Here is a 23,826-nt window from a genome sequence, read left to right as displayed (position 1 = left end):
GTGTCCTCAGGTGTCTTAGCAACTTGGTTTTCTTTCTCTACAACAGTGGCAAAATATTGCCAAATAATTCTTAGTCATAAGCACTCATACAGTATTCCTGATGTTGCTGTTCCAAGGGCCACTTTCAGAACCACTGTTGTCTGGTGCAAGGCAAGCTTTTTTTTTTTTTGAGGAAGATTAGTCCTGAGCTAACTACTGCCAATCCTCCTCTTTTTGCTGAGGAAGACTGGCCCTGAGCTAACATCCGTGCCCATCTTCCTCTACTTTATATGTGGGACGCCTACCACAGCATGGCTTTTGCCAAGTGGTGCCATGTCCGCACCCGGGATCTGAACCGGCGAACCCTGGGCCCCCGAGAAGTGGAACGTGCGGACTTAAGCGCTGCACCACCAGGCCGGCCCCCAAGACAAGCTTTAAAACACGTGTTTTGGGATGATGGCGTCAGTCTTAGATTTTTTTTCCTTGACATGCCACATGCAGAAAAATTGTTTGAACTAAATATTGTTTAAAAATTGTTTCAAAACAAGTTGGCTGCTACGGCCAATTTGAATTTAGTCAATGAATTTCTATTTGATTTGAAATAATTCATTTGACTAGAATTTTCATTTTCATTTTCATCCATTTAATAGTAGGGAGTTGTATTTCTCAACTCTCAAATAGTTGCAGAAATATAAAATATCTGTTAAAATAAGCCACACATTTTGATATTTGAACCTAAATAAGTGATGACTCTCTCTCTTTTTATAAGACTCCAGTGAGTAATTCTTCACAAAAACAGCATTTGAAGTTGTCCCCCAGGGCATTTTAAACGAGGGAACATTGATGTAATTTTTCTTCAGCAGCACTAATGACAATGCGAACATCCACGTGAATTAGCTCACAGTGGTTTCTGCTGTGCTGTGGAGGACGTCCGCTCCGGGGCTGCTGAGCCATCCTGAGACGGCGAGCAGGCTGGTGTGGCACCTTCCCGCATGCTCACGCATGTTCCTTCCAAGCGCATCTAGACCGACCGGAAATTGCTGTGCCAAGATCTACGGAAGCAGCTGGGGATGTAATTAGTTGCTTGTTCTGTGGACAGAAATCAGCAAGTGGAAAGAATGAAGGAGGAAGTGAGAGCAGGCTCTTCAGGATTTCTCAGGAGTCAGCGGCAAGTTCACTAAGCCAGATGGGACTGGTTGGAGACACCAGCTGCAAAGGCCTCCTGGCACCGAGGTCTGTATCCATCAGTTCTCTTGCTGCCAGTGATGTCCCCACAACTACCTTTGCCAGGTGCCACAGTTGAGTTCTGCACAAGATGGCCACCAAAGTCCGCAAAGGGCACCAACAGTAGGAATTCTGGGTAATTGTCCTATGCTGGCCAGACCCCCGGAGCTCAGCATGCTTCTTTGACCTCTTTTTTCACTCGTCCAGAATGCAACTTCTGAAAACCGCGATGGTTTGGCCAACTCTAGTCAGTGTTCCTCCATTCCTCTCTGCTTTACAAGGTCTCCACTGACCTCTTGGCTTTGAGAGTTAAAAGGGTACCCAGAGATCATCTCCGGCCAACTTCCCACCCAATGGCCGACTCTCCTCGAAGTTGCTTAGTCAGGTGATGATCTGGCCTCGGCTTGCCCAGCGCCAAGACGGGAGCTCACCCCTGTCCAGCAGACCCCTCCACTGGAATGGAGAGTCCTTCACATATGGGGGCATGGTGGCCTCCGTGCAATCCCATTTGTCCTGGGCGTGACTTCTCGAGGGTCACAGAATAAACACAGCCTTGTTCACATGAGGATGCAGGGCTGATCCAGTGCCCTTCCCAAGATTTCTCTTCTCTAGATGATTTATTCAGTTTGTCCCTCATATAGGGAGGGGTTCAGACCCCTCACCATCCTGGCTGCCCTGTTCCTGAAAATGCAGTGCCTTCAGGGGACTGTCCTTCTCCACTTGTGACCTGGTCTGACCATGGCCGAGCTCAGCGGGGTTCCCCTCTCGTTCTAATTTCTATGCATCTCAATACAATCCAGGGTCCTCTGTAGAATTCGGGCAACTACATTTCACTGTTAGTCTATATCGAGGTTTCAACTAGTTAAAACTTTGTGCCTCATTCGACCTATTCTTCAGTCTAGGTCTCTCCACTCTGTGAAATCAAGTGACTTTTTGAACCAAAGGGAAGACTTTATATTGTTTCTTAACGATTTCCCATGAAACCAGCCTGTCCTGATTATTTGAATCTCAGTGCTCTTTTCCACCTTTGCTGTCCCTCCCACTCTGTAAATTCACTACCTGTGTTTTTGGATTTTTGACGTCATCAAAAACAACACACAGTAGCATAATGATTAAGAGAGTGGATTCTGGGGTCAGATTGTTGAGTTTTGGGTTTTGGCCCTAAGCATGCACTTACAAGCTTTATGTGATCTCAAGCAAGTCACTTAACCTCTCTGTGCCTCAGTTTCCTCATTTGGACAGTGGGGAAAACAGTCATTCCTAAATCATTTCAGTCATCTATGGCTGCATAACAAACCACTCCAAAACTTAGTGGCTTAAAAAACAGTGATGTTTTTCCTTATTTCTCATGACTCTGTGGCCCAGGAATTCCCACAGGGCTCAGCTGTCAGTTCTTCTGCTCCACCTGGTATGGCCCAGCGTCACTTACTTGGTTGTATTCAGCTGGTGTTTGGAATGGGCTGGAAGGTTCAAGAAGGCCTCGCTTGTCTGCTGGACCATGTGGTCTCTCCTCCATGTTTCCTCATCATTCTGTTGTCCACTTGAGCATCCCCAGCATGGTGATGGCTTCCCGCCATGAAACCGCTTAGTGTCTCCAGGGCTGAACCGACAACTTGGAGAGCATCACTTGTCTCATTCTATCGGTCAAACAGTCACAAGGGCAGCTCAGGTGTAGAGGAGGGAAATAGACTCCACTTCTTGTTGGGAGGAGGGGCGTACACATGGGGAGGGGAGGGATGGGTGGTGGCCATCCTTGGGGACTGTCTACCACATACCTTGTAGAGTTGCTGTGAGAATGAAAGCAAGTTAATCCATGCCAAGCACTTAGAACCGCGCCTGGTTCACAATGCATGTGTGTCAGCTTTATTTAGCTTCACACCCAGGAAGGAAGGCAGAGCCGAGATCAGTGCCGTGCTGCGTGCCACTGGACTCCTCTTGCTTGACTGAGCTGGAAGATTTGCTGAATCGTCGCTGGGTACAGTTCCACCCCGGGGAGAAGACCACCAGTAGGGTATTCCTTATATATTTCATCCTACTCTCACGGCTCCCTGTAACGTAGGTGTGGCCATTCCCATCTCACAAAGAGGAAACTGAGCCTCAGAGAGGGACATAGCTTCTCTGGTTACTATCTGGCAAGCCGTGAAGCCAAAACGCAGAAATCTGTCATCCTTCTCTATCACACGGGATTCCCTAAAAGGACTTGCTGAGGTCCAGACACCAGGTGTCCCCGGCAGTCCTGACACCCACTGTTGGATTCCTAATTGAAAAAGGCGATGCTGACGATGCTCGGGGGTGCTCCAGCGAGCCTCGTGGGTTCAGGTGATCCCTGCTTTCTGGATCTTCACCTGCTTTTCACATTTCATTTTAGAAGCCTTCTTATGCTTCTTGGAGGTCTTCTGTTTTAGATCCCATTCTAAGGACTATACGAATCTTGTCTCTGAGTGTTAAGGCAGCATTGACAACACCACCACCTCCAACTTCCATTTGTCCAAACCCTCGTGCAGCCGGAGCTCTAGACCACCACACTGAAAGTGAAGCAGGAGGGGCTGGTAGGTGGTATAAATGGGATTCACACCCAGCTTCTCTAATTCCCAATACTCTTTTCCTTCCATTATAGCATGCAAGCTTCCATCCCACCTTTCTGAGCATGACATTTTCCATCTGTACAGTGGAAATTAATTGTCTCTGCTCTTGTAAGGTTGCTGTGAGGCTCAAAGGAAATTGTGAATGTTTATTCAACAAGCACTTATCGGGTTTCTCCTATGCTCTGGACGCTGAGGACACAGAGGGCAACAAAACAGACAGAATCCCGACCTTGGTGAGCTCACAATTCTAATAGTGGAAGACAGTCTGATAAGCCCCTTGCCAACCATCAGGCACTTTACAAAAACAACGAAATATTTCCCACTGAAGATCTGACGCAAGGCTGGGTCAGTGTTCATTCATTCATTCAATTTACCTATTTCTTCATTCATTCATTCAATTATTTATGTAGGCATCAAAAGTTACTGAGCATTAATGATATGTCAGGCACTGGGCTGGGTGGTGAGAAAAGAGAAGTGATAAGATAGACTGAGGCCCTGCCTGAGTGAAGTCTACAGTCTAGAATGGAGAACAGGCCTTCAAACAAGGAAGTGCTAGAAAATAACAGTAGCGATATCAACCACAGCAATAATAATAATGATGATGATGCTGATGCTGATGCTGACCTCTTGGCTGGTCTGAGGAACAGCTGACAACCTACGAAGGATGCTCAGTCAGCCTTTGCTAAACCAACTCCAGCTGAGCGGAACTTACGGGGTCTAGATCTGAAAGAGCGTCTGATGCACAGGCTGCGTTGTGACTTGCTATGAGCGTGCGATGGGCTCTGACCAGCCTTAATTGTGCACCCCAGATGGTGCTGATAAGCGCCACGGTGGGGAGGATCTGACACAGCCAAAGTTGTGAGATTCTGCGGGCAGACATTAAGCAGAACAGCAAACAACTGCTTCCTAGCAGCCTTACTGTGCTCAGCCAGACTTCAGGTGCTCTTGCAGCGCACCCATTAACCTACGCCTGATGCCAGCCCCCCACTTCCCTCATTCGAAAAACACAGACAACCCAGGCACCTCCAGCAGGGGCGAGGACCCAAGGAACCGGCTCCTGACAGCACCGTTTTTTCTTTGATGTACAAGCTTGGTAAACAGCGGCCAAAGAAAAGGGATGACTGGCTACAGGCTGGAACGTTCCCGGTGACCTCCAAGCTCTAGGGTCAGCTGGTCACTCTTTCTTCCCCTGAGGTTTCCTCTTTTCTTAAAGATTTCTGCTTTCTGATTGTCCAGTATTAACGCTCCCTCCTGGAAGGGCCTCTGCTTTCCCATCCATCTTGTCTCGCCTCCTCCCAATTCCAAGCTTTTACTCTAAATTAAATCAAACTTGAAATCAATCTTCTTTCCCACTGCCGAGCTTGTCCTCCTGGAGAAAAACAAAACAGAACCCAGCCTGCCCTCAAAGTGATGTTTGACTGGCCTCTGCCAGAACCTACCGCTGCCCCAGCCCCAGGGGCGTAGATCTGAGCCCCCGCCACCCAGGGTTGCAGGCGTCGCCTGGTCTGCCATCTCCTTTGCTGCTTCTGAGGCTCCCACTCCCTGCTCCAGCACGTAGCAGTTTTCTAGGCCACACTGGATGTTAGGACAACAGCCCCCTCTGAATGGTCTTTCCACTGTGAGCCTGGCCCCCTCCCAACCCCTGCCTGTGCTGTTGCTGGATGACTTCCCTCTCGGATGGAGCTTTGAAGGCCAAGTCTGAGCCCCTGAAGCTCACAGCCCCCCAACACTGCCAACAGAATAAGGACCCAGCTCCCGGGTACAGCATCCAAGCCCCTCTCCGTCCAGCTTTTGGGACCACGTTCCAATTTGCATTCCTGCCTCATGGATGCGACTCACACTTAAGCTTCAGAGACTCGGCTCTTCCTCAGACATGAGGCCTCCCCAAAGTTGATTTTAAACATATTTTCTGAGCACCTCCAACATGGCAGGGCGAGCACTGCAGAGGCCGCTGGGCTGGGCGGCTCTGTCGAGAAAAGGGAGACCTCTGTCTGACCCCACACCTGATGCCCTTCCTGGTTACCTGAAGAAGAGCTCTCTAGAACTGTGCCCTTGTCACTTTCCTTTTTAAGTTTTAGTTTTCCTTTTCTTGTTTAAATGAAAAATATTTTAAAATAATGCACTTAAACGAATATAGTCTCACCGTGAGAAATGAAAAGGATTCAGATAAATCTCAAGTTTCCTGATCACCACCTCGCTCTCCAGGCCCCCGCCACAGCCCTACCCTGCAGCTCTGAACGATAGTAGTTGTATTCTGAAAATTCCAAAAATAAATTCTCTCAGTTTTATTTCACTTACTTTTAGTGAGAAATATTTGTTATTCTTCATTTATTTTTTTAAAGTTATATCTCAACATAGTTTACAGAATCAAATAGTTCTGCAAGGCGACGAGTCTTCCTTTTCAACCATTGCCCGGATCTCAGGCACCACTTTCAACTCTTTTAGATGAGGGTTTTTTTTTTTTTTTGGTTCTTATGTTTGTTTCTAAATAATCATGCTTATATTACCACGTGTTGATTTGAAATTGGAGGCATTATCTAAGGAATTTCTGGCACAGAAGGTTGAGATGTTGCCTGTGTGCTCCTCCAGCACCCCCATGTGACTTCCTGACCCTCCCTGGTTTCCATGGTAACTCTGGTTCCATCAGTCAGGACTCAGTGTGTACCTCCCACTCCGGGAAATTTAACTTAATTGAAGCATTACTCGAAGGATTCTTTTCTTTTCTCTTTCTAGAACTTGTGTCTTTCTAGAGCTCCTTCTATTTAGACGTTGGGTTGTCTCTCCTTTTTTACACTCGGTTGTTCTTCTCTTCTTTCTGAGACATTGTGTCAAGTTTTTCCTCCAGCCCTTCCTTGGAGGTTTTGTTTCTGATATCTTATTTCTGAAACCTGGGAGCGGGTTTGTTTCCCGACCATCCATTTTTATAGTCTCTCTCTGAGGAGGTTAAAGATCATTTTATGTAAAAGTTTTCCCTCTCTCACATAGATTTGGTTGCCTCCATCTTGCCTCCTTTTCTCTCCCGTGACTGTGTTGTCCTTCGCATGAGACTCTTTCCTTGCTGTCCGGTGACCTGAGCTCCTTACTCCGACATAGGCACGGTGCTTTAAGCAGCTGACTGGCAGCTGGATGAGGGGAGGCTGGGAACTGTTCACACGGCAGCCAACAGACAGCCATTGGCCTGGGCTGTATCACTGGGGAACCCCTGCTGTCAGTGTACTTTGTGGTTTTCTTCTTGGCCTGTCAGATGCTCCAGTGAAAATTCTTCCTTTCCTTCCTTGGGGCTATTCCTGGCTGTGGGGGTCTGGGAGCCAAACGTGGGATGAAGTAACCAGTCTGCTCATCGGCTGCCGTCTAACTCTCCTGTTCTCCGTGTGGCCCTCCCACCAACGAGTGGGCCAGCGCCCTCGCTCTCAAGTGCCTCTCTCTGATCCTTCCCGGAGAACAAACTCCAGTGTTCCACCCGAGGCGGGGAGGGCAGTCACAGCTTTGCATTATGTTGTTTGGGAGATCGGGGATCTCACTGCTTTTTAAACTGACTTCCAACCACTTCTCCTGTTTTCAGCTCCTCTTCTATCCTTATTTCCAGTGATATTGGGTCCTGCAAATTCCTGAGTCTTTGGTGGGGGTCGGGGGTCTTCTCCGCATATCTGATGGATTTTTGTGCTCTCCCTTGTGCTGGCTTGGAATTCAGCTCTCTCTGTCTGCTAAATCAGCTGCCTCTTGCCCATCTGCTTTCCAGCATCCAGAATACTGTCTCTCTCCTGTCCTTTCCATCTACGTGTGTTTACACCTTCAAAACCACGCCTTTAGTGCTCTTTACTGGAGTTTGGGTGTTTTTAAATGCCATCCTTAACTAGAAGTTACACTTTAAGTTTCGATTTTCTTATTAATTTGGGAGGTATTATGAAGTGTGTGTTTAATTTCCATGTGTGTAGGTTTCTCTCTCTCTCTTGCATACACACCCTCACTCACTATCATTTTGTCCTTAATTTCTGTCTTTTTTCACTGCTATTGTCAGTGAATGTGTTTTTATGATTCAAATTTTTGAAAAAAGTGAAGAACAATGAATATTATTTTTCTTTGTTTACGTATCCTTCAAAGCTATATGATTAAGAGCATAAAAGTTCATAGCTCCACTATTTTCTTGGTAGGACGTTATTTATATTATTATGAAATATTTCTCTTTGTTCCCTTTTGCTCTTATCAACTTGAATTTTATTTTATTTTGATGTGGCTAAATCTGCTTTCTTTTTGCTCACATCTGCTGGCTTATCTTTTTCTATTGTTTTGTTTTTCAATCTTTTCGTTTATTGCTCTCTCTCTCTTTCTCTCTCTCTCTTTTTTTTTGTGAGGAAGATTGGCCCTGAGCTAACATCTGTTGCCAATCTTCCTTTTGTGCTTGAGAAAGATCACCGCTGAGCTAACATCTGTGCCAGTCTTCCTCTATTTTATGTGGGATGCCACCACAGCACAGCTTGACAAACGGTGCTAGGTCTGTGCCTGGGATCCAAACCTGTGAACTCTGGGCCGCTGAAGTAAAGTGCTCAAACTTAACCACTACACCATTGGGCCGGCCCTGCTCTCTCTTTTTTAAAGACAATCTTCCACTTTCCGTCCTTTAAGAGACGGATGAATCTGACGTACTCACATTTATCATGAAAACCGAAATGTTTGCATCTCTTCCTTGCCATCTTCTTTCTTTCTTTTTTGTTTTCTATTTACCTTTCTTTCTTGTTTTTTTTCCTTCCCCCCATTTTCTGCCCATTTGTTGAACTGATTACATTTAATTTGCTACATTTTTTCCATCTTATGTTTTGCAAGTTATGCTTTCCATTTCTATTCAAAGCCAAGAAACCCACAAGCAAACGATCGGGATAACCAGACTGAAAGTGAGTCAGTCCTCAAACAGTGGAGATGACCAGGCTGATCAACAAAGGATGCGGCCGGAGTTTTCACGGCTCAGGAAACTCCTCAAGCAGAAGCTAAAACCATTGCATGAAAAACTCTGGAATCTTCTATAGTGACAGTGTACGCCTGTCTGCTGAAACTGTCAGGGACAATATTGGGAAAGGCTGGAGGAACAGGGCCACCCCTGCAGGTTCTGTTTTAAAGTGGCTTTGCCTATTCTTTCCATCTGAGCTTGAGCAAACCACTTCTTCCTCCATCGTCCTCCAGTTTCCCCATCTCTAGGCTCTCCGCCCTCTGTGGACCCTCCACCAATGAGAAGGGGACGGGGGAAGAGACACGGCTCTGGAGGGACAACAGAGGTGAACCTCACCAAGCGTCACATGCTCTGGGCAGCACCAAGGGGAGCTGACCATCCCTCCTCTCGACAATGACGTCCGCTAGATGGGTGACAGCCCACCTGTCAGGACGGCGCTTGCTACCTGGGCACTCCTGTCACGGTAAACAGGGAGCAGGGTGCATTTTTGCAGGAACCAGACATTGGGAATTAGCCTATTACATGTAGTTCATGCAATTAAGCGGAAATTTGTGGGCTTTTTACCAGCAGGCATGCAGGTTTGAGCTCATACTGTGTAGTAAGATAACTGAGTCAAATTTGACCAATCGTCTTCTTGGGACTGGGAGCCTGTGCTATGGGGTTGCCACAGCAGTCAGGCTTCACTGGGGAGGGGGCATTGTGGGAAGGAATAATGTCCCAAGAGGATTTGGAAGTGTCAGCCAGGCTCAGAGAGGCCAGACGGGAGCCCTGGGTGTGATGCTGCATCTCTTAGGAGATGCTAAGAGATGCTCCTTTCGGGGATATAATGGCTCCTGGCGATGAATGCCCTGGTTTAGTTCGGGTTGGGCCTGAGGGCTCCTCCTGCATCCAGGCTGGTGATTGGGGATGTCAATGCTTCCCTTTGTAAGCTGCTTCTACCGGCAGCCTTTGAAGTCTGGAAACGGTGGCAGATGAGGGAGACGAATGTCTGGTTCAGGAACTCTGGGAGATGGACGTCCCTTATGGAGTTGCAGCCCATGGTTGAGAACCATCTAGGGCTCGCCATGAGGAATACGCGGGGAAGCCTGTGGCACGGGTCCACACATACCCTGGGTGACCTTGGTATGTTACTTGAGTCCGCTGGGCTCACCCAGCATCACGATGCAGTTCTCTCAGGAGATGGTGCCGTGGGCTGGACCAGGAGGGGGATGATGGGAGGGGCCATAGGCAGGGCTCTGAGTGGCTGAGGACCCTGGCAACCTTAGTCACAGTCATCGGAGTGACATGTCACCAAGAGGTCAGCCAGGAAAGCAGCAGGCAAGATAGAGGCGTGGTGCCCAATCTGGGGAGTAGGCTCTGGGGTAGGGGCTGGGGAGGGGGAAGCAAGGCAAAGATGGGGCGGAGGGAGCATGAGGGTACCCAGACTTCAGTACCCCACGTGCTAGGATTTGTGCTCAGTTATATACAAGTTCTACTTAATCCTTAGCGCATCTCCATGACATTGGTAATGATTCTCCACTTTAGCAATGATAAAACGGAAAGGAAAAAAAATTTAAGTGACTTGTTCCAAGTCATACAGCTAGCATGTCTGGGAGCTATTTTCCTTCCTTATAAAACCAGGGAGGCCGGATGAGATCAGGGTCTCCTAAACTTGGGTTTAGATCCACTTCCACGGTTTTTGTTGCATCCACCTCTCATCTGTACTATTATTTATGTAAAAGTTCTCCTTAAGCGATCTCATGCATTATTTCTTATTTTATTGTGGTAAAATATACATAACATATAATTTACCATTTCAACCACTTTTAAGTGTATAGTTCAGTGGCACTAAGTGCATTCACATAGCCGCGCAACACTTCTTGTTTCCACCTTAAATATATTTTAGAAAGGAAAGCGTAATATCAAGAACGGAAACCAGTATTACTTTCCAAAAACAGAAGTTAACATTTAGAATAAATGCAGTGAAGACAGAAAGTGATTAAGTCGCAGCTAGTTACTGTTGCCACCGATTTTCTTGCTGTGATGCTGACACAATCCTGAGCTGTGCCCTGGTACCTCTTTGCAGCCCGCCCATCACTGAGCACCCTCCCTGCCTTGCTGTGATGTTGACCTGATCCCGAGCTGTGCCCTTGTACCTCCTTGCAGCCTGCCCATCACCGAGCACCCTCCCTGCCTTGCTGTGATGTCGACGCGATCCTGAGCTGTGCCCTGGTACCTCCTTGCAGCCCACCCATCACTGAGCACGCTCCCTGCGGCCCAGCCCCTGGGCACCCTGCAGGAACTGCTGAGATGCACACAGGCTCCCGCCTGCCAAGGCTCTGTGACTCCTGAGCCCCAACAAGGGCATCTCCCTTTTTTTTCTGACTTGGAGCAATGACTAGGAGCACAGCCTTCGGGACAAGTCCTTTAAGTTCCTGTCCCCATTTTTCCCGAGAGAAAGGAGGGTACCTCCCAGATGTCCTTTCTCTCTCTGAATCCCGTAAGAAGGATTAGATCGCCCAAGTCCTGCGTGACCAGCTGTCTGGCAGGGCAGCATAGGACCACTTCGTCATTACGTTTGCATGGTCCAGCCGCGACCAGGCTACACCACGGTGGGACAAGACTACTAGTTGCTCTGAGTGAGTGAACTTGGTGCAATGTGGGTGGAAAGGCAGAAGTGGTAAGTAGCTGGGGTGGGTCTTGCAGTGCTGGTGGAAAACAGAAGCAGCCACCGAGAGGCAGGGGCATCCAACATAAGGGTTTCACAGTGAGCCAGATTTCAGTTTGAAGTTAGATTTTTCTGGGTACCACTTCCTTGGACAGTGGGAGTGATGAAATGGGTGCACCTGTGTCCTCCTTGGAAGCAGTAAGAGGCTGAAAAGAACCCAGGGAAGAGTGTTTTCCTAAGCTGTGTGGAGATGCTCTCTACCGACATTGGAAGGAAACATTTTCAGTACTGAGGCTGTGGGTGCGTTTCAGTAAAGCAAGCTGGGACACCAGGAACATAGGGGCTGAGAAGAAAAATCGCTTTGGAAATCCTGGTGAAATGTCACACTGAGTGCAGTCAGTGCCTTGGGTGCTCAAGGGGTGGAGGGCTTGACAAGAGGGTCTCTCTGCCTGTCCCCCTCTCTCCTGGGCACAGGTGACCCTCCCTTGGAGCTCCCCCATCATGCCCGATGGACGCAGGACACGGGCTTCTCACCTGGGGCTTGGTCTCGTCCTTGTCCTTGTAGTAGAGCAGCTGGTCCCCACGCAGCACGAACCAGCGCTGCTGCCAGTTCTTCATGATGCTCCTCTGCTTCTTCAGCCAGCCCGCCTTCAGCACGGGGCCCAGCCGGTGGGCGCAAGGCAGCTGGCCAGGACTCCGGCTCTGCTCGCCCATCACCAGGCTTTTGGAGCGGGCTGGAAGCCAAGAACACACACAGTGAGTGTGAAGGACGGCATGCCTGTTGTCAGTCCTTGCCCCAGCCTGGCATCCTAGCTGCCCTGCGACCAGGCCATGGAAGCTCAGTCCAGCAGGGCACGATCATGCTTGGCCTATTGCCCCCTCGGGTTCAAAGGGGCATGGACGGGAGCAACTCAGCTGCAGCTGCCCAAAGTTATCCACCAGGTGTAGGTACACAGCCTGCCTGCCTGGTTAGTTCTGTTATGTGTCTGGGATCCTAGGTTCTTCATTTCCCCAGGTTTGTTCATCCATCCATGCACCCGTGCATCCATGCATGCATCCACCCACGCACCCACACATCCATCCATGCATCTGTCCATGCATACATCCGTGGATCCACCCACCCTTCCATTTGTTCAATGGTTCATTCATTTATTCGTTCAGCAACTATTTATTGGGTACCTACTATAGCCCAGTCATTGTTCTAGATGCTGGCAATAAAGCAGTGAAACAAAAATCGTAAAAATCTGGATTCTGCTGGAGCTCACATTCTAGCAGGATCCTGTTATTCAGGCCCCGAGGGAGCTGGCCCCCTCCAGAGCCTCTCCCTGATTTCTGCATGGCACCCCTCCTCTGGAGGCATCAGACCTGAGTGTAATGCCCAGACCCCCAAAGCCACCTTGCCGCCTCCCTGGGACCATCCTGGCAGGGTGAGCCTGACTGCTGGGCCTCTGCTGCAGCTCTTTGTTGTCACCTGTTGATGGCTCCTTGACAGGGCAGAGGGGCCGTCTCTCCTACCTCAGAGCCTCTGAGTGCCCATGAGCCCTTCCACCCTGCAGGCCTCTCCTTCTGCCCAAGTGACTCGTCGACCAGAGCTGGCCAGGGTTAGTACTGCCCTTCACTGTGGTGACGGAGGTCTTGTCCCCTCCTCGCCCTGCCAATCTTTCCCCTCCCTCTCTCTCCTCTGTCCCGGGGGATGCTCCTCTCTGCTCTCTGGCCAGTGTCAAGAATATCACTGCAGTGGTCACTAGGAGAGCCATCCTGGACTTTGGAGGAACAATCCTGAGTCCTAGTGTAATCGCACTTGTAATTCTCAGACCACGGATCCTAACTTCTGATCGGAACACGTGGTCCCTGCGACCCATGGTTGTGTGTACCTGTGATTCTGTGTGTTTGTGTACGTGTGTGTGTGTGTGTGTGTGAGTTCCTCCTGTTACACTAGTGACCGCAGTTTCCTAAGCCTGGTCTGCCCTCTGCCCACGCTGTCTACTAACCTGAACCTTCCTTCCAGCCCTTTCCCACTCAGCCCCTGGCTTTGGCTGCATGCTGAGCTTCTACTCATCCTTCACGATCCAACTCCACGGAACCTTCCTTCTGCATCTCCGGCAGTCACTCCCTCCCCAACCAGGACATGTGGTCCATGGCTGGTAATTCCTGAGTGGTTGCCTCTCCGCCCCTCTGGACTGAGGGGCAGGGATGTGAGGACACGATGTCTTATCTGGTTCTACTTGTGTGGCCCCCATCACTGTACCAGGCGGATGTACGTCATGATGGTCACATTTCACAGGCTACTTCAGCGTGCCCTCATTGCTAGGTATGTCTGTGCATTAACGTGACACTGAACATAACACGACACTCGGCTGGTATCTGATGCGGCCGTGTAGTCTGGTGGTTCCCGGCTTTGCTTCGAGGATCATACAGGCCTGGGATATAAGCCTAAATCCACCACTTTTACATGAGTGAAAAATAACAGGGCCATCCCGTGGGCCCTGATCTGGAGAGGTCAGCTCTCTGACGGTAGGAGGATTAAGTGGGAGCATCATCTCCTGGCACTCTGACCAGCTGTGATGGCTCCATGGGCACCATCAGTCTCACAAGTCAAGCCATGTGGGTCCTTGTCTGCCCGGCCTTGATCCCCTGCTGCCATCCCTCGGCTGTGGTAAGGCCGGTGTTCAATGTTCCAGCCTTGTTGTCACTGTGATTTGGCCCAGAGAGGACACGGGGCTCTCCCCAGCGCACTGAAGGGGACTGGCGATCCCTGAGGGCAGTGGGTTTTTTCTGGCGGCTGAAGGGAAGGCCAATCAGAGGAGTCAAGTCTGGGCGGCCTGGCCGGGCTCCTCCTCCAGGAGAGCTGCCGCCTCTGAGTCCTCAGGGCCCCGCCCCTGAGGCTGAGCTTCACTTGTCCTTGCATTTCCCGGCCCACCTACATCTTCGCTCCCCGCCTTTCTGCTGGTCCTGGTCCCCATGCTTATTGACGTGGACCAGATGAAAGTGTACCTCTCTTCTTTATTTCTGTGGCTCTTTACTCTCCCTGTGAATTACCTAAAGATTCCGTCACTGCTGGGCCCGTGGATTCCTTCCAATGTTAGTTATTTGATTAGAGAGACAATGGGGTCCAGCTGAAGAAATACAGGCTTGGGTTCACACGGCTTTCCACGGTGAGCTCACGGGGCAGAAGGCACAGACCTTCAGCTCTTTAGGTGTGGCTACACGCTTCCTTCTAAAAATGGTGTGTGGATATATTACAACACAAAATTTCAGTAGGGGCCACTTTCTCCATAGCCATCAACGTGAACTCTCATAATCTGAATATTCCTTCTCCATAATTTAGTAGGTATAAAATGATGCTTATTTATTGTCTTAGCTCACCATGTTTTTGGATTACTTATCAGGGAACATCTTTGCACCGGCTTCTACTAACTGTAAGAAGGATCTGCTTGCCCGCTTGTCCACTTAACTGATTGCCCCTGGTGGGAAAGGCAGCCTAGGAGCGGAGGGAGGGAGGGAGGGATATGGCTGGGGTCCCCACAGGTCTGTGGGTTACTTGAGTCGTCTTCCCTGCCTCCCACAAGCCTCAGCCCTTGCTTGGAAATCTTCCTGCAGCCCTGGAAAGACTGCCCTTTGATCTCCAGGTGCCTGTGGCCCCACTGCTGTGCAACCTCAGCAGCCTGCCATCAAGGGAGAAATGCCCTGCCCGGGGGATGCTGGGCTGAGCCACTGGAGGCAGGTCAGGGCTGTGCCCAAGGGGGCAGAAAGGCATCAGGAGGGCCCTTCGGCTTCTAGGGGTACACCTGCCTCTCTGTCCCTCCTCCCATGTCAAGCTGTCGAGGGGCTGGGGCAGGCCTGGATTCAACACACTTACTGATCCCCTTCCAGGGTCTGGGGCTGTGTCGGGCCCTGGGGACATGGAGACGAGGGTTACCACGACCCCAGTGTTCTGGGGGGGGGGTGTCTTACAGAGGACTGAGGAGAGAAAGGGGACAGGTGTGTCCCTTTGGTTATGGAGTTTTCTTCTCTGGGTCTCAGTTTTCTCATCTCTAAAATTCCTCTAATGGCTCAAGACTCGATAGTAAAATTAAGTCACTGGGGCCTAGGCTTTTGTTTTTAATTACTTGAGATTTCTAACATGAGCCTTGGCAGGAGCTGGTCGTGACTGGCACATAGTTCCCTCAACGTGGCACGACAAAGAAATGGGGGGCATTTTCTGCCCTGATCCCCAGGCCCTGGGACCACGTTCCTGAGGGCTGTGGGTATGGAGGGAGCAGGCAAGTGGGAGCCCTGTTCACCAGGGCAAGGAGGCTGGGCCCGTCCTGGGGCAGGGAGCTATGGCTGGTCTTGGTTTCAGCAGATGCGGGCGTCCCACCCGCCCTGCCCCGGCTCCATGGAGGAGAGGAAAGGCCAGCTCCTGTCCCCCTCAGGTCCCCAGGGGCACACAGCCTGCAGATGCTACTTAGGCTGCCAAACCAGCCCAGGTTTTCCCCAGCTGATCAATCACACAGATATTGCTTATAAGGCCAATTAAGCATCTTGAAAGGAAAATAATCATTGTTATGATTTATTAATAACCACTGTTGCTGTCTTCAGCACTTCCTTGAATCAACTTATTCACTTCTGGAAATACTTAAGCCAAGGTTTCAGGTCAAACAGCTCTGCCATTCTAAGCTCTGGAACTGACAGGAGTTTCTCGAGAGGGCCCAGGAGTGGACCCAGGGCAAGCTGTGACCTGGAGGTCGGGGGGAGTGCCCTTTGCCCTCCTCAAAGTCAGGCTCTTCTGCTCACAAGCACGATCATTCATTCATTCACTCACTCACTCATTCCTGCATTCCAAATCTACAGCACTCCTCCGGGTACAGTGCATAACCCTGAGTCATTCGTGGTCCCCTGGGGTCCCCAGTCTGGCGGGGGAAATAAGTCACAAAGAGCAACCACACAGAGATGACAGAGCACCGCCACGTGGACAGAAAGTGCTGCAGATGCTCACGTGAAGGTGCAGACCTCTCCGCTGTGGACATCTGGGAGCCACCCACAGGAGGGAGCACTGGGCTGAACTTGGAAGGGGGACTAGAATTTGGGCCTGCCTCCGGGGAGGCAGGGCTCCGACTGGGGAGGAACAACCAAGCGTGGCAGTCACTACCTCTAGGCTCAAATCAGTGCACAGGCCAGGCGGACACCAACCTCCTCTTGCTGACAAGCATCTCTTGAGAAGGTGGTCCCCATTCCCAGCCTCTCCTTCCTCGCTCCCCAGGCCCTGCCAACCCCTTGCATTTGGAGATTCTGTTCTCTCCTGATGCAGCTCTGGTCCAATCCAACAGTCTGGCTCTGGGTCTCAGCCTCCAAGACCCTTGGTGCTCAGAGACTGTTGCTCACCCTCGTCTTCTCGAAGCTCTTCCCTCCTCCTGCTCGTCCCTCCCTGCCCGCCCAGCCTGTTCCGGCCTCCACTTCCTCTGTTCTCCCTGAAAGTCCTGCGGTGGCCCGGGCTGCCCAGCCACCCTCCATCCCATCCTGAGTCCCAGGTGTTTATTTCCGTCTGCATCTTGCTCCAGACCTTCAGGCTCAAGTGTCAAACCCTCCACAGGACATCTCCATAGGGCTGGTTCAGGGTCTCCCAAGCCCACGTCCAAACTGATGGCTCGTCTCTCTTGAACCTGCTTCCCCTCCCCCTTCTCACCGAGGGCTCACGACCAACCAGACTCAACAGCTTGGAGTTAGTTGTTTGGACAAATCCTCCCCTGTCAAGCCCTCCTGGCAGTTTCCACATTGTGAAGACTCTCTCTCCTTTTCACTTCTCTTTTACTGAATCCATTCAAGTTCTTTTTTTTTTTTTGGTAAAGATTGGCTCTGAGCTATCATCTGCCAATCTTTTTTCGTTATTCTTCTCCCCAAATCCTCCCAGTACATAGTTACATATTTTTAGTTGTGGGTCCTCCTAGCTGTGGCATGTGGAATGCCACCTCAGCATAGCTTGATGAGCGGTGCGATGTCCGTGCCCAGGATCCGAACCAGTGAAAGCCTGGGCCGCTGAAGCGGAGCGCGCAAACTTAACCACTCCGCCACGGGGCAGCCCCCTCCATTCAAGTTCTTATCATCGTTGCCTGGACTCCTTCCTCTTACCTCCTGCCCTCCACAGGAGTCTCTGACAGAGACATTCAGCTGCCAAGGGAATCCTTCTGAACACGGTACAATCACTTCACTGCTCTCCTCACGAGCGGCCATGGTACTGACCAACCACGGACCCAGGAAAGCCCACCCCCGGCCCGGCAGTCACCATCCGTTCCTGGGACAGCACCATCCTGGCTTAATCACACACCTCCCCATCCTCCCAGGCTCGTGGCTGCCGAAGGTGTGTGCCTATGACATCTTCCTGGGAACCTTAGCAACACCCATCTCCAGATGTGCTGAATCACAGCTTCTGCAGGAAGGACCAGGAACCCGGACTGTGGAGCAGCGCCCATGTTCTGATGATCACGCCCTGTGCTCTGATCACACCAGACCACTTCCCTTCGTAATGCCCTCCCCTCATCCTCACTGGCAAAGGCCTACCTTCTGGTCAAGTGGTTCCAGTTCCGCTCCATCCATGCGCCCTCCCAGATTCACACCACTGAAACAGTCTTTCTTTTCACTTCAATTTCACCTTTAAAATAGCACGAATAATAGCCTAGCATAGAAGAGTGTTGTCTGCAGTGTGTATGTCTACCTCTCCCTAAGATTGACGACCGTGGAGAGCCAGGGGACCCACTCCCTCCTGGGGAACTCTGTGCATGTGTGTGCATGCGTGTGTGAGTGTTGTGTGTGTGCATGCATGCATGCATGAGTGTGTATATGTTTGCAAGTGTGTATGTATGTTTAAGAGAGTGTGTACACGTGTGAGTATGAGAAAGTATGTGCATGTGTGTGAGAATGTGTATTTGTGAGTGTGTGTATGCATCAGTGTGTGTTTGCAGGCATGTGTATGTTTGTGAATGTGTGTGGGAGTGTATCTATGCATACATGAGTGTGCAAGTGTGTGCATGCATGAGCATGTGACTGTGAGTGCACAAGTATGAAAGGATATATTTGTATGTAAGTCCGCAAGTGTGTGTGAGTGTGTGCATGAGTGCATGTGTGTGAGCCTGCACACGTGCACCTGTTTGGAGCAATGCTAAGTTTGGAATCTGAGGTCTTGTTCCAGGCAGTCGACCAGAATCAGACTGCTGGATTTCGATCAGAGCGGTCTCAGGAGGGGACAAAATCTCCGAGGAGGGAGAGCCTGCACCCAGGGTCTGCAGACCCATCCAGAAGCCCTGGAGGCCTGGGATACTCACATGGAAGCCAGGCTGTTGGGAAACTGGGCACCAAGCCCGGGGAGGAGAGGAGAGAGTAGAGGGTGGGGGCGCATCTCTGGTTGGGCAGAGAGCAGGGGCCTCCTTGAGAGACAGTCAGGAGGGGGGGTTGATGATCAATGGTAGATAGGGGAAGGGGGAAGAGGGGGACAAGCCCGTGGTCAAGGAGGATGGTGCAGGGCAATGATGCGTTCAACTAGTACATGCTGGGTTTCTGCGTCTCTTTGACATCCAAGAGGATATGCCCAGGAGGAGGCTGGATGTAGACCCCAGAGTGTGAGACAGAGAGCTGGGCTCAGGAAAGAGGTGGCTACAGACCAGAACCGGGATTCAAAGCCCGGGTGGCCCTGGTCTCTACGGATGCTCCAATCCTCCCCAAGCAGGATGGAGCCTGAGTGGGCCCTACATGCTCCAGATCAGAGCTACCAGAGAGCGAGGAGAAAAAGCAGCCCGACCAGCAGAGTGCTCAAGTGTTGGAACAATGACAGCTGGGTTTCTGTCTGTCCAGGGGCTGGCGGGAGTGAGAACACCAGGCAACTCAAACCCCAGAGGTCAGAACCCTGGGTGGAGGAAACGGAATTCAAGTACCCGGGCTCATTCATTAGGACAGAAGGGCAGAAGGCTGGGCAGCATCCAGGCGTTGCTGGGGCAACACGAGGTGCGGGGCCAGCAGAGCAGGCCCTGACTCATGCTGTTCTATCAAGGTGGGGGAGGTGTCTTTCATTGAAGAAATTAGTGCAGAGATAATGTACAGAAGAGAAAATCCAGATGGCCAGGAAAGATGCGTGGAGATGCTGAACTTCAGCTGTAATGGGGGAAATGCAAATCATAGCCAGAACACGACACAGCACTGTGTACCCTGTGGGTGGGTACATTTGTCACGTTTGGTAAAATCATGTGTTGGTGAGGTTGTGGGCACATATAAGCCACTGTAGAGAGAGCGACTGGGCTGTATTTCTTCAAGTTAAAAAATGCCCAGTCTACAACTCAGCAATTCTGCTTCTCGCCTCGCCCTGCAGAAAGGACCCCAGTGCACAGGCAGTGGGACACAAGGATGCCCTGGAGCACTCTTTGTGATCCCTAAAAACGAGATAAACCCAAAGAAAGGCCCAACAATAGGAAAATAGCCAAATAAACTGGGCGATATTCACATTGTAGGATGCATTGCAGGGTTAAAAGAATGGGATGAATGTATATGAGCTAACATGGTTACTCCCCTTCTTAACAAACACCTCAGAAGAGGTGTCTTCATTCCCTTTCTCCAGTTTCTCTCCTATTCTCTTTTTTTTATTGTAGTAAAATATACTTAACATAAAATTTAACATTTTAACCATTTTAAGTGTACAATTCAGTGGCATTAAGTATATTCACATTGCTATGCAACCATTACCATCATTCATCTCCATCCATCCATCCATCCATCCATGCATCCACCCATCCATCCATTCATTCATCCATCCATCCACCCACCCACCCATCCACCCACCCGTCCATCCATCCATGCGTCCATCCATCCATCCATCCACCCACCCACCCATCCATCCATCCACCCATCCACCCACCTGTCTGTCCATCCATCCATCCATCCACCCATCCATCCGTCCATCCATCCATCTGTCCATCCATCCATCCATCCACCCATCCATCCATCCACCCACCTGTTCATCCATCCATCCACCCATCCATCCATCCATCCACCCATCCATCCATCCACCCACCTGTTCATCCATCCATCCACCCATCCACCCACCCGTCTGTTCATCCATCCATCCATCCATCCATCCATTCATCCATCAGTCCACCCATCCACCCATCCATCCGTCCATCCATCCATCTGTCCATCCATCCATCCATCCATCCATCTATCTTTCCGTCATCCCCAGCTGTTTCCTGTTCTCTTTTGAACCCACTCAGTCAGGCTTCCTTTATCTCTGTCCCACCCAAACTGCTCTTATCAAGGCCACCAATGACCCTCATGTTGCTCAATCCAAGGGTCAAGTCAATCTACCCATTCCCCTTTCAGCCTTGACCCAGGTGGTCCCTCCCTCCTCCAGGGCCATTTCTCCCCTTGGGTTCCAAGACCGCCCTCTCCTGCCTCTCTCCTCCTTCACTGGTCGCCATCCCCTGTCCCCTCATATTCCCCACCTCTTGGCATCCAGTGCCCAGGGCTAGTCCTTGGACCCTATTTCTATCCACACTCATTGTCTTGGTGGTCTCTTCCTGAACCTGAGACCCAGGATGTCACTCTGTCCACCTGACACCTCCAACGTCATGTGTCCAAAGGTGAACTCTGGGTCTTTTCCTACCCTGAAGCCTACTCCTCCCACAGTCTCCCCGATCTCCATCAGTGGAAACACCATCCTCAGGCCTGCCTGTTCCCAGCCGCCATTATCTCTCACCCGAATGACTGCTATAGCCCCTTCTCCAGTCTCCCACTTGGCCATCAGAGCAGCCGGAGTTTTTAAAGATGGGCGTTAGATCATGTTGCTTCCTATGAAAACCCTGCAGGACTCCCCTCTCACTCAGAGTAAAAGTCGGAGCCATCACTACAGCCCACAGGGGTCCTCAGGACCGGCCAGGGGACCTCTCGGACCACCCCACGCTTCCCCAGTCCTGGCCACACTGGCCTCTGCTGTTCCTCAAACAGGCTAGCCCTGCACCTGCCGCCTGGCTCTGCACCTGCCATCTCTGTCCCCAGGGCCTCCTCTCGGCCCCCGCGCTCTTTACCCAAATGCGATTTTCTCTACGCGGCCTTTCCTGACGGCCTTTTACAAATGTATCTCAACTTCCCATGTCCCCTTTTCTGCTTCATTTTAACTTTTACTTAAATTCTATCATAGCAGTGAAAAAAAGCAAGTTGCAGAGCAAGACAAAGTATGAAACAAACAAAATACAAAATGGGAAGGAAAACACAACCTGCAAACAAAAGACATCACCACGTATTTTTGGTGGGTACGCATATTTGCGCAGAAGGAAGACGGTGCGCCTGTATTGGTGATTATGTTCCTGAAGGGCGGACGGAGGTTTTGGACGTGCATTTTATTTGAGGAAGGAATGTGTATGTTGCTTACATAAATTAAAATAAAAACTTTAAAAGGAAAGAGCTCTTTTGGAATGGAGCTAGATCCCCTTGGGAGATCTATAATAGCAATTAAAATATCAGGAATTTGACTAACATTTATGAGTATTTATCTTCGACCAGCACCACGGTGGGCTGCGGACCACGACATAAACACCCGAGGCCTCGCCTCCCTCTGCCTGCTCGGAGCTCCCAGGCTGAGCAGACTGTGCTTCACGGAAGCAGGGCCCTGTTCCCTTCCGGGGGACCAGGTCAGGGGCCCATCTCGGTAGGTGAGCCCCTCTGGTGGGCCTGGGTCCACCCCAGCCTGTCTGCTCCACCCCATCTCACATAAGGAGGGGCTCTGTGAGGGCGGGCGGGTCATTCAGCACCCAGCAGTGCGACACTAAGAGGACCTGGAGCTGCTGAAGCTTCGAAATAGCTGAGAACAAAATCAAGGACGCCTTACACAGTGGATCAGGTCTGAGCTCTGCCCATATTCTCTTGGATCCTTTTCCCCTGTTTTTATGCCCCTCTCTGGGCGCCCCGGCTCCCGCCCCCCTTTACTTCCAATAACTCACCCCGGCGTGGTTTTTCAGGACTGCGGCTGTTTTGGAAGACTGCCCTTGGGCCCTTGGAGCCCATTTAGAGCGGGCACTGGGAGAAGTAGCAATTTACATCCTTCTCTACCCCACTAGCCCTTCGAAAGACTCCTGGGCTGGGAGCCTGAAGGACCCTGAAGCCTCGTATCTGGCTGGAAACCACTCAGAGGGGGAAAGAGGTGTAATTCACATTTCTAAGTTGCCCCGGGGCTCGGGCTGAGACCTCCCTTTCTTGGGCTTCACACCCCAGCTTGGCTCTCCTCTTCCCCCTCCTGTTCCTCCAGCACCTCCTTACTGTCCCTGGGGGGCGCTGCTTTAAGAAATTGCTGCATGAAAATCCTCATGTCGGGGTCTGTGTAGGAGAAGCCCACCTAACGCACCTGATGGTTTTTAGGGCCTTTTGACCAGGCTCGTGGCAGCATTGGCCTGGGGCCGCTGCTGGGGCATCTGGCTCTCCAGGGCGCTCGCTCACTGGGGTTAGGCCCCCCGCAGCGGGCCAGGGGTCTTCTTCCATCTGCAGCTCTGTAAGTGCAGCCCCAGAGCGTGGAGGTCTGGCTGTGCATGACTAAAACCCAATTGATTTATAAAAGTCAATGGGATCTTAAAGCCGGGCTGGGGAAATAGCAAGATGGCTCTTGGAGCTGAATGATTTAAAGGATTGAGGCCAAAAGATGGATGGGGAAGAGGGAGGTGAGGTAATGGAAGGGGCACTCTGCAGGGGCTGGACAAGATGGTTTCATAAAGTTAATGCGATTTGCAGCCAAGGGCGAGCGGGCCCCGGCAGGTTCCCCTGCTGTCCTGGGAATACCACACCGGCCTTGGATGATTTATTGCGTGATGCTTCCTGAGTGCCCCTACCTTTGTTTATTTATTTTTTTTGACTTGTTACTTAGCTTCTTCCTGGGCTCCATTTGGGCCTCTGTTCTTTGCTAGGTCCCCCAGCTGAGGTTTTCTACAGAACCAGGCAGGCCTTCCTAATGGGTCCCATTTCAGGGCCTGGAGGACGAAAGACAACAGGAGACACGGTCCTCTCCCCTCTCAGTGAAAAGCACTGATTTGAAAATAGCACAGAGGGAGTCTAGACCGTTGGGATTTTTTTTCCAAATGATTATTTTAGCGATTTAAAAACATCAATATAAAGGATCACATCCTTCAGAGTTATTTTTATTGGCTCTTCCCGGGTCTGCCTCCTGGCTCAGCCAGTGCTGGTCTTCAGGATGGGGTGCAGGAGGCAGGCCGACCCCCAAACTGCCTGACCTGAACGTCCATGCAATGTACACCCCAGATTCAGCTGGATCTAGGTTCACTCAGCCGCTCATGGAGTTGATGGGGCCTCCTGCATGTCCACCCTTTGCTGGCCCTGGGGTGTGCAGATGAAAGCCCGTGCCTGCCTTGGCAGAGGTAAAGGGGACGGGGACCCCCACATGCAAGTCTCACTGCACTGAGGCACGGATGAGGGGAAACGGGAGCGCG

The 23,826-nt window shown here is 50.9% G+C and overlaps 1 protein-coding gene across 11 annotated transcripts in view; it reads right to left on the bottom strand.

The window, feature by feature from the left end:
• ARHGAP22 (Rho GTPase activating protein 22) overlaps positions 1-23,826 on the bottom strand; it is a 191,464-nt gene that overhangs the window by 114,572 nt on the left and 53,066 nt on the right. For all 11 annotated transcript variants that reach the window (XM_070493310.1, XM_070493335.1, XM_044759462.2 and 8 more), the window contains one exon: positions 11,912-12,111. In XM_070493310.1, the coding sequence (XP_070349411.1) occupies positions 11,912-12,111 (200 nt within the window). The remainder of the gene's footprint in view (positions 1-11,911; positions 12,112-23,826) is intronic.

This window comes from Equus asinus, chromosome 2 (genome assembly GCF_041296235.1).
Source record: "Equus asinus isolate D_3611 breed Donkey chromosome 2, EquAss-T2T_v2, whole genome shotgun sequence".
In the NCBI taxonomy this organism is placed as follows: Eukaryota; Metazoa; Chordata; class Mammalia; order Perissodactyla; family Equidae; genus Equus; species Equus asinus.
Note: the sequence above shows the minus strand (reverse complement) of the source record. Positions and strands in the feature narration are given on the sequence as shown.